The sequence below is a fragment of the Vipera ursinii genome (assembly GCF_947247035.1).
Source record: "Vipera ursinii genome assembly, chromosome: 6".
In the NCBI taxonomy this organism is placed as follows: Eukaryota; Metazoa; Chordata; class Lepidosauria; order Squamata; family Viperidae; genus Vipera; species Vipera ursinii.
Window position 1 is genome coordinate 2879988 of NC_139515.1, and position 11217 is coordinate 2891204.

The 11217-nt window shown below is 47.9% G+C and overlaps 3 protein-coding genes across 3 annotated transcripts in view; 1 reads left to right on the forward strand and 2 right to left on the reverse strand.

Annotated features, from left to right (window-relative positions):
• CCDC146 (coiled-coil domain containing 146) overlaps positions 1 to 11217 on the reverse strand; it is a 98603-nt gene that overhangs the window by 46147 nt on the left and 41239 nt on the right. The gene's annotated exons all lie outside the window — the stretch shown is intronic.
• Positions 1 to 11217, reverse strand: part of SLC26A5 (solute carrier family 26 member 5) — a 306769-nt gene that overhangs the window by 17762 nt on the left and 277790 nt on the right. The gene's annotated exons all lie outside the window — the stretch shown is intronic.
• FGL2 (fibrinogen like 2) overlaps positions 5425 to 11217 on the forward strand; it is a 13226-nt gene continuing 7433 nt past the window's right edge. The window contains exon 1 of the mRNA XM_083365888.1: positions 5425 to 6094. Within this exon, the coding sequence (XP_083222014.1) occupies positions 5455 to 6094 (640 nt within the window). The 5' untranslated portion in view covers positions 5425 to 5454. The remainder of the gene's footprint in view (positions 6095 to 11217) is intronic.

Sequence of the window (11217 nt, forward strand, 5' to 3'; positions counted from 1 at the left end):
GCCCCTGAGCTCAGGCTGGTCTATTTTAACGCTAGATCCGTAGTTAATAAAGCTCCCCTCATCCGTGATCGGATCGAGGAGGAATGTGCGGATCTGGCGTGCATCACGGAAACTTGGCTGGGCTCGGAGGGAGGGGTGCCTCTCACCGAGTTATGCCCGCCGGGTTTCCGGGTGCTGCACCAGCCGCGGGCTCAGGGCAGGGGTGGCGGGGTGGCAGTGGTTATTCGGGAGACATTGTGTCCCCGGGAGGCCACCATTGTCCAGATGGCCGGGAGTGAGACCCTCCTCTTGAGGTGTGGTCCTCGGGTTCAGTTGGGCTTGTTGCTTACATACCTGGCGCCCAGCTGTGTGGCAACAGCCCTGCCCGAGCTGCTCGACACCCTCTCAGGGCTGGCGGTGGAGTTCCCCAGGCTCGCAGTCCTGGGTGACTTCAACCTGCCATCACTGGGAGGGTCGTCGGAGTTAGCTCGGGAGTTCATGGCTTCCATGACAGCCATGGGCCTGACCCAGGTTATTGAGGGCCCGACTCATGAGGGGGGTCACACTCTTGACCTGGTGTTTCTGTCTGGACAGTGGCTGGATGATCTGGGAGGGGGTTCTCCGTCCATCACCCCTCTGTCATGGTCAGACCACTACCTCCTGAGGCTAGTTTTCCGTCATGCCATCCCCCGCCGCTGGGCGGCGGAGCCGACCAGGTGGTTCCGCCCCAGGCGCCTAATGGACCCAGATCGGTTCCAGAGGGCGCTTGGGCCTATACCTATCACCCTTACCCACAGCCCAGTCGATGCCCTGGTGGAGGCCTGGGAAACGGCAGCCACCAGGGCACTCGACTGCGTTGTACCCATGCGACCTCTGACCCGACGCAGATCCCGTTGGGCCCCATGGTTCTCTGTGGAGCTCCGGGAGATGAAGCGTCGAAGACGAGGTCTAGAGAGCGGTTGGAGATCCAGCCGATCCGAATCCGACCGATTGCAGTTAAGAACCTTTATAAGGTCTTATCTTGCGGCGATAAGGACGGCGAAGTCTGACTACTTTGCCGCCCTTGTCGCGTCCGCAGATAATCGCCCGGCCGCCCTGTTTAGGGTGACTCGCTCCCTCCTTAACCAGGAGGTGAGAGAGGATCCCATGCAGGGACGAGCCGAGGAGTTTAGTCATCATCTGGCGGACAAAATCGCTCGGATCCGGACCGGCTTGGACTCTGACTGGGCAGAGTCTAATGTGGAGGAATCAGGCGGTCTTGAGCACGTTATCTGGAATGAGTTCGACCCTGTTTCCCCTGATGATGTGGACAGGATCATGGGGAGACTGAGCACCACCACCTGTTTGTTGGATCCGTGCCCCTCCTGGCTAGCTTATGCGGCTCGGGAAGGAACACGAGGCTGGTTCCATGCAGTAATAACTGCTTCCTTGAAGGAGGGTGTCTTTCCTGCCGCCTTGAAGGAGGCGGTGGTGAGACCCCTTCTCAAGAAGCCTGCTTTGGACCCGGCTGTTTTAAACAACTACCGTCCAGTCTCCAACCTTCGCTTTCTGGCGAAGGTTGTTGAGAGTGTGGTGGCGCATCAGCTCCCTCTGTTCCTGGAGGAAACTGATTATCTGGACCCGTACCAATCGGGCTTCAGGCCCGGACACAGCACGGAGACGGCATTGGTCGCGCTGGTGAATGATCTCTGGAGGGCTAGGGACAGGGGTTGCTCCTCTGTCCTGGTCCTATTAGATCTCTCAGCGGCGTTCGATACCATCGACCATGGTATCTTACTGCGGCATCTCAGGGGGCTGGGAGTGGGAGGCACCGTTTTACGGTGGTTCTCCTCCTACCTCCAGGGCCGCTCGCAGTCGGTGTTGACAGGAGGGCAGAGATCCGCCCCGAGGTCTCTCATTTGTGGAGTCCCTCAGGGGTCGGTTCTCTCGCCTCTCCTGTTCAACATCTATATGAAGCCACTGGGCGAGATCATTCGTGGTTTTGGGGTGGGGTATCATCAGTACGCTGATGATACCCAACTCTTTCTTTCCACCCCGAACCAACCCAGTGATGCCCTCTCCGTGATGTCCCGATGCCTGGAGGCGGTTCAGGTCTGGATGGGGAGAAACAGGCTTCGTCTCAATCCCGCCAAGACTGAGTGGCTGTGCATATCGGCATCTCGGGTTAACCAAGTTACTCCATCCTTAATGATGGGGGGTGAGGTGTTACCCCCCGTCGATAGGGCTCGCAACTTGGGCGTCCTCCTGGATTCACGGCTCAATTTTGAAGATCACATAGGAGCCGTGACCAGGGGGGCTTTTGCCCAGGTTCGCCTGGTGCGCCAGTTGCGTCCCTATCTGGACCGAGACGCCCTACGCACAGTTACTCATGCGCTTGTGACCTCCCGTTTGGACTACTGTAACGCTCTCTACATGGGGCTGCCCTTGAAGACCACTCGGAGGCTTCAACTGGTGCAGAGTGCGGCCGCGCGAGTTGTAATGGGGGCTTCCCGATACTCCCATGTAACACCTCTACTCCGTGAGCTGCATTGGCTTCCGGTTGCCCTCCGGGTGAAATTCAAGGTGCTGGTTATCACCTATAAAGCCCTACATGGCCTGGGTCCGGGATATCTGAGGGAACACCTGCTGCCGGCATCAAACGCCCTTCGCCCAGTGCGCTCCCACGGGGAGGGTCTGCTCAGGGTCCCGCCGGTAAGAGACTGCCGGCGGGTGACACCCAGGAATAGGGCCTTCTCGGTGGGAGCGCCTGCCCTCTGGAACCAGCTGCCAGTGGAGCTGAGAACTGCCCCCGACCTTCGATCATTCCGCCGGGGCCTGAAGACCTGGCTCTTCGAGCTCTCGGGCCCAGACTGAGGAGGAATTTTTAATTTGGGGTTCTTTTTAACTGACTACAGGGTTAATTTAATATTTTTTAATTTGGTTCTTAATTTTTGTATTTTGGATTTTTAATTCCCTGTAAACCGCCCTGAGTCCTCAGGGAATAGGGCGGTATATAAATATAACTAAATAAATAAATAAATAAATAAATAAAACTCAAATACTTTGGCCACCTAATGAGAAGGAAGGACTCACTGGAGAAGAGCCTCATGCTGGGAAAGATGGAGGGCAAGAGAAGAAGGGGACGACAGAGAATGAGGTGGCTGGATGGAGTCACTGAAGCAGTAGGCGTGAGCTTAAATGGACTCCAGAAGATGGTAGAGGACAGGAAGGCCTGGAGGAACATTGTCCATAGGGTCGCGATGGGTCGGACATGACTTTGCAGCTAACAACAACAACATTTAGGCTGCAACTCTTCAAAGAACTTTGAGGCATTGTTTACCTTAAAGAATCTTTATTCGAGCAGCATGGCATCGGCACTAACATAGTCGAAGCCAAAATCTGAGTTCCCCTCCCCTGGGGCACATAGTATCAAAAAACAATTCCCTCCTCCAATTCACAGTCCTAAATCACATTCTCCAATTAGGTTGAAATGCGGGCTTCCCCTCCAGTTCTCCAGCCTGCCAATTCTTATCATCTCTTATTTCAATAACCTTGGTTCTCACACTAGGTTCAGTATTGTTATGTCTAGCTAAACTCTCGTGCACATTCCTCCTCCTCCTCCTCCTCCCCGCAGGATCATCTGATTCTAACTCTAATTCTAAGAGTAAAATGTAAGAAGGAAAATGGCTGCATCCCCATATGTTGTCAAAGCAAGGACATCCGGTGTTAGCAGCGTTGACATAGGCAAGAAAAACCAAATACACAGGTGTAGTACAATAACAGATTCTCACAAGCCTGGTTGCACTTTGCTTTTTCTCCCGCCTATATCCCAGTTAGTCACCGAGGGACCTGTCTGAATACTCTCTTGTTTCCCGGGATTTAAGGAACGCTTCAGCCCTCTTTGCTGATATGGGTGGGTCCTCAGCTTAACAAGAGTTCATTGAGCGACTGCATATAAACTACAGCCCTTCAAAGGCCAGTTCTGCCTCAGGGATCCTTAGGAATCCAGATTTGAAATGTGAAATATGAGTGTGATGATTATTTCATGCAATCGCTGAACCAGCCACACTTGGGATTCAGATGTGGTTCCTGTGCCTAAAAAAAAAGAAAAAAAAAGAAAAAGGATCTTGTGTGGTGGGGAAAAGTTCCAAAAAAGTACAAACAAAAAAAAAAGACTGGGATGAGAGTGAGTCAGAAGCAATTTACTTTACAAAACAGGAGTGGGAAAGGAATCCTGACTGTGGCTTATATGTAATTAGATACGGCATTAATATTTTGATACATGGTTAATATTTAGATACCTGATTAATATTTATATGTTGTGATTAATATTTATATGTTCTGATTAATATTTATATGTTACTTACCGTATATGTTATTTATGTTACTTATGTTATTGATATGTTACTTATATGTAAGGGTGTAGGTCTATACATATGTTGTATATAGTATGTTTAAATGTGTGCTATGTATGTGTATAGTTTGAGAGCAAGCAACTATATTTCATTTTTAATGTGTGCCATTGTGCTCACAGTAAAAATGACAATAAAATCTATCTATCTATCTATCTATCTATCTATCTATCTATCTATCTATCGTCTGTCTATCTATATCTATCTAACATCTATCATCTGTCTATCTATCATTATCTATCTATGATCTCTGTCATCTCTCTCTATCATCTATCATCTCTCTCTATTATCTGTCTCTCTCTCTACCTATGATCTATCATCTGTCTCTATCATCTTTCTATCACTATCTCTATCTATCTATCATCTGTCTATCTTTTTCTATTTCTATCACTATCTCTATCTATCTATCATCTGTCTATCTTTTTCTATTTCTATCACTATCTCTATCTATCTATCTATCTATCTATCTATCTATCTATCTATCTATCTCCATCTCTATCTATCTATCTATCTATCTATCTATCTATCTATCCATCCATCCATCCATCCATCTACATCTATCTATCTATCTATCTATCTATCTATCTATCTATCTATCTATCTATCTATCTATCTATCTATCTATCTATCATCTGTCTATCTCTATCTCTGTCTGTCTGTCTGTCTGTCTATCTATCTATCTATCAAGGGCCAGGGGGAATTTAACATAAATGGCTCCTTAGGATCAAACCCAGGCTGTTTCGATCTTGCCAAAGAAGAGCAATCAAAACCAGATTAAAACATTAGTGAGGAAGAGGGAGGGGGGCGGGGGAGGGAAACCATCTGGCAATCTACATCTGTGCACCCCCGATGAATTCTGCTGACGTGGACAAAAGCAGCGGGGCTTGGGTGATTTCCCTGGCTCTTTTACTACTCCTTTCGGCTGCTATAAATATCCCTTTGGGCTGGTGATGCAAGATACGCCCAGCCCTTTCCTCAGAAGCCAAGCCTGTGATAGATAACTCGCTGAGCGCCAGCCCGCTGGCCTGTATAAAAGTTTCAGCCGCTCCGCGGGCTCCCTCACTGGGCTGCCTCCTCAGCCAAGATGAAGCTGACTCGCACAGTGGCGGCATTGTTGTTGCTCCAGGTGGTGGCCCTGCTTTTTGCAAGCAGCTTCGCTCTGCCGGAAGAAAAGGCAGGACGGGGAGATGGAGAAGGGGTTGGAGAAGAAAAGGGCTCCCTGGCTTGTCCTCTCCTGCTCCAAAGCAGCGGCCGGTGTGATGGAGAGGACTGTCTCTACCAGGTGAACTTCCCTCCCCTGAGCCTCCAGCTGCCCAAGCACTTTCAGCTGATGGAGAAGACCCTCCAAGAAGTGGAGCTCCTCAAGGAAACGGTGAACAGCTTGAAGAAATCCTGCCAGGATGGCAAGCTCCAGGCCGACGACAACCGAGAGAAGGAGAGCAACGACTTTCTGCCGCCTGGCGTCCCTGGCGCCGCCAACCAGAGCCTCGGGCAAGACAACCGAGTCGCGGAGCTGCAGGACAAGGTCACCAAGCTGTCGGAGAGCCTGAAGAACGCCAAGAGCCACATCCACACTCTGCACGGCCGGCTGGAGAAGATGAACCTGGTCAACATGAACAACGTGGAAAGCTACGTGGACAACAAGGTGGCCAACCTGACTTTTTTTGTCAACACCTTGGACCTGAAGTGCTCTTCGCAATGCGCGGCGGTGGCACCCAATTCGGGTAGGTCGCCTTTGGGGATCTCTGGAACGAATGTGAAGGGACTAGCACTCTTGGTGCGTTGAGAACGTTGTTGAACCGGGTTATCCAGAAGCCAGGGTTTGGGGTTTGTTACCTGGGTCAAAGAATTTAGAATAGAAAATAGAATAGAATAGAATAGAATAGAATAGAATAGAATAGAATAGAATAGAATAGAATAGAATAGAATAGAATAGAATAGAATAGAATAGAATAGAATAGAATAGAATAGAATAGAATAGAATAGAGCTGGAAGGGACCTTGGAGGTCTTCTAGTCCAGCCCCCTGCTCAAGCAGGAGAACATACACCGTCTCAGACAGGTGATTGTCTAGCCTCTTCTTAAAAATCTCCAGTGATGAAGCACCCACAATTTCTGGTGGCAAGCTGTTCCACTGGTTGATTGTCCTCACTGTCAGGAAATTTCTCCTTAATTCCAGGTTGCGTCTCTCCTTGATCACCTTCCATCCATTGTTTCTCATCCTTCCCTCTGGTGCTTTGCAGAATAATTTGACCCCCTCTTCTATGTGGCAGCCCCTCAAATACCGGAACGCTGCTATCATGTCTCCCCTATTTCTTCTTTTCTTTAGATTAGCCAAACCTAAATTCCTGCAGCCGTTCTTCGTACGTTTTAGCCTCCAGGCCTTGGATCATCTTACTTGCTCTTCTCTGAATTTTTTTTCCAAACTCTCAACATCTTCTTTGTGACAAGGTGGCCAAAATTGGCGGCAGTATTCCCGGTGTGGCCTCACTAGGGACTAGTGCCGCTTTAGAAAAGAGGAATGGGTGAAAAGTGAATTAAACCTCATTATTTTGGGGATGGGGGGGGACCCTCTGAAAGAGGGAGAAAAGCAGCAGGTGGATAAGGCTGAGGAAATTAGAAGTGAAATCGAATTTCACTAGAGCCGAGTCCTCGGCTTACGACCGTAATTTTGAGCCCAAAATTTATGCGGCGAAACGCGACGTTGGCGAAGCGAATTTTATGCCCCCATTTTACGGTTTGTCTCGCCGCCGTTGTTAACCTGCAATTGTTAGGCTTGTCCCCCTTGACTTTGCTCGTCAGAAGGTCGCAAAAATGGATTGCAGGACCTCCCCCCTCCCCGGGGTGCTGCGACCGTCATAAATATGAGTCCGTTGCCAAATGTCTGAATGTTGATCGCGCGATCGTGCGGATGCTGCAAGGATCGCCAAGTGTGAAAAACGGTCACAAGTCCCCCCGTTTTTTTTTTAGTGCCGTCACAACTTTGAACAGTCACTAAGTGAACGGCTATAAGCCGAGGACTGCCTGTGTTAGCTCGGCTGAGCAGCAGCATCAGTCAGCACTTAGGTCTAGATTTTTCTGTTGATGAGAAAGGATTTAGGAGCCAGGTACAGGCTTACAATTTTTGGAGACGTTTTGGATCAACAGCTAGAGGGGAAAGTCCAGCGATATATTTTAGACCTCTGGACTTCAACTCCCAGAAGGCTGGCGGGGGAATTCTGGGAGTTGAAGTCCACAAGTCTTCAGGTTGCTAGTATGGAGCAATTAAAGATATTACACAGTACTGTCAAGTCAAGAAAAGTACCTACCAATCCTGTTAGCCAGCCCTGCTGGCCATCCTCATCCTGAATACACCAAAGGCTCTCCAAATTTTGGCAACTTGAAGACTTGTGGACTTCAGTTCCCAGAATTCCTCAGCCAGCCATGCTGGCTGGGGGGATTCCAGGAGCAGAGATCCACAGATCTTCAAAGTTGCTGACTTTGGAAACCCCTGAATTAATGCAACAGAAACTCAAGGAAAAAACAAAAATGTCCGCTTGATTTTATTGCAGAGGTAGTTCTCCTGTTGATGTTAGTATCCATAAGGTAGACAGGCTTAACCATAATTTCAATCGGAAGAACGTGGACATCCAGGGGTAGGCAACCTTGGCTCTTTTATGACTTATGGACTTCAACTCCCAGAATTCTGGGAGTTGAAGTCCACAAGTCATGAAGGGGCCATAGTTCCCCCATGCTGGCTGAGGAATTCTGGGAGTTGAAGTCCACGAGTCATGAAGGGGGCCATAGTTCCCCCATGCTGGCTGAGGAATTCTGGGAGTTGAAGTCCACAAGCCATGAAGGGGGCCATAGTTCCCCCATGCTGGCTCAGGAATTCTGGGAGTTGAAGTCCACAAGTCATGAAGGGGGCCATAGTTCCCCCATGCTGGCTGAGGAATTCTGGGAGTTGAAGTCCATGGGTCATAAAAGAGCCAAGGTTGCCTACACCTGGCCTAGACCAAGCCGAGTCCAAAAACAGTAGGGAATTTCTAGAAGCCTGCCGCTCTGACAAATTAGGAGCACCTGTTACTCATCCCAGCTTCTGCCAACCTAGCAGTTCAAAAGCACGTAAAAATGCAAGTAGAAAAATAGGGACCACTACGGTGGGAAGGTAACAGCGCTCCGTGCGCCTTTGCCGTCTAGTCATGCCGGCCACATGACCACGGAGACATCCTCGGACAAGCGCTGGCTCTTCGGCTTTGAAACGGAGATGAGCACCGGCCCCTAGAGTCGGAAACGACTAGCATGCATGTGCGGGGGAACCTTTACCTTTTAGACACATTAACAGGTTAACAATCTCTGTAGGCTATAGAAAAAGGAACAAGCAACAATGAACTAGCCAAAAAAGGGAACAAGAAGACCCCAATGGTCCCCTTCAGATCAGCATAGATTAACTCCCGAGGTTAACATCAGATCAACGGTCAAGTGAACAATAAACCGATCAAGAAACTGCCCAAAAGACCAAGCAAAGAATCTGTAAGGTCATCCCCACCAACCCTGAGAAGACAAGACACCAGAAATTTAACTGAAAGCAAACTCCGCTTCTCGCTATCATAGCACTGATGACGTTACCTAGTTTGGTAATGAGACGTCTGTAAAACAACCAAGCTCAGAGAGCGTTAAGGACCCCCACAGGTGAAATATTAAGGAACCACAGTTTGGGGAAGAGGAATAAGGGTAAAGACTGTATCTAGGTTGGGTTTTAAGAGTGAAGCGGGGGTGGGGGTTGGGGGAAGAGATGAATTGTTCAAACCATTGATGATGGGACTGGAACACCAGAATAAACATTTATTTATTTATTATTTTAATTCCATTTATATCCCGCCCTTCTCCGAAGACTCAGGGCGGCTTACAAGCTTAACAGTAGCCTTCATTCTATGTATATGCCTGCTTATTAGGGCTTTCACACACACCCCCAAGCGGCATTATTACAAAGTCAGCTTAATTGCCCCCAACAATCTGGGGCAATCTGTCCTGTTTCCATATCTTCAGAATATTGATTCTAACTTACTGGTTAAATGCCTCAGTTTTCAACTGGGAGGATGTGAACTTTTCAAAAATTAAAATAAAAAAAAAAGACTCAAAAAATTTTAAAAGCCTCACCATGAAATATTGTTCGGAATTATTATTATTATTATTATTATTATTATTATTATTATTATTATTATTATTACTACTACTATTATTATTATTATTATTATTATTATTATTATTTTAAAAAAAGGTTCTTCGGGTGCTCGCCATATGTTACATGGCTGCTATATAGCCTTGTAGGGGGAGAAAGCTCGAATGATGGAATTATATTCAGACGCAAATGCCTGAATCTAAATTGGAACAATATTTCCCCAATAGACGGCACATCATAGACTTAAGGGTGGAATCTTGGCAAAAATTCACCGTTATCGGCAGTGTAAAAAAAAGTCTTGTTTTGTGGGAAATTTCCTTCCAGCTATGCAATTTTAGGTCTTGCTTTATCTTCGAGGCAGCCTGTTCTAAATCGCGCGCACACACGCACACACACACGCACAAAAAATATACTTTGTAAATGATGGCCCTTGGCATTCAAGCATTATCTATTTTGGCTTTCGGACATGTGTTTCCAAGCTTCGTTCCCAGAAATGTAACCTTTTAAATCGGTGACATGACAGTAAACAAAAGAACAACTTTAAAATTCAGTTGACATTTCTGATTATTTAACATCCAGAGCAGAACAGAAATATTTATTCTAACGGGCATGCTGTGTGGATAATAAACTTCAGATTTTATTGTAAAGAAATCGGGACCAGGAATAAATCGTTGCCACCGGCATCACTCCCAAATCATCTAAGGGTGCTTGGGAACAAATGTATCATCACTATGTCATAGAATTAGAGAGCTGGAAGGGACCACAGAGGTCTTCTAGTCCACCCCACTGCTTGAGCAGGAGACCTTATACCAGGGGTGTCAAACTCAATTTCATTGAGGGCCGCATCAGCATTGCGGTTGCCCTCAGGGGGCCAGGTGGGTGTGGCCAGGGTGGGCGTGGCCTACTGGGTGGGCGTGGCTAGAGTGCGTATGGCCTACTGGGTGGGCGTGGCCAGCTCTCCATCGTTGGCATCCAGGGTGCCTATGGGGGCCTGGGCAGGAGTGGGACAGATCTGGGGGTCTCTGGCAGGAGGAGGGTCTCTGGGCCAGGGCCAAGGCAGTGGGGGCCGTTCCCTCGCTGTTTCCAGGATGGCTTTGCGGGCCGCATGGAACCACTTCGCGGGCTGGATCCGGGCCCCGGGCCTTGGGTTTGACATGTCTGTTCTAGTCTAACGTTCTGCCCAAGACATCTTGGACAAATCGTTGTCCAATCTTGGACAAATCGTCCAATCTTTTTTTTAAAAAAATCTCCAAGGATGAAGGACTCACAATTCTGGGAGACAAACTGTTCCATTGATTAATTGTTCTCACTGTCAGGAAATTTCTCCTTAGTTCAAGGTTGCTTCTCTCTTAACTGAACTTCCACTCCTTGCTTCTTATCCTGACCCTCAGGTGCTTTGGAGAATTAAGTCAGCCCCCTCTCCTTTGTGATAGCCTCTCAAATACTGGAAGAGAGCTATCCTGTCAAATAGAACAGAACAGAACAACAGAACAGAACAGAACAGAACAGAATAGAATATAGGAATGAAGAATAGAATAGAATAGAATAGAATAGAATAGAATAGAATAGAATAGAATAGAATAGAATAGGATAGGATAGGATAGGATAGGATAGGATAGGATAGGATAGGATAGGATAGGATAGGATAGGATAGGATAGGATAGGATATAGGAATGAAGAACAGAACA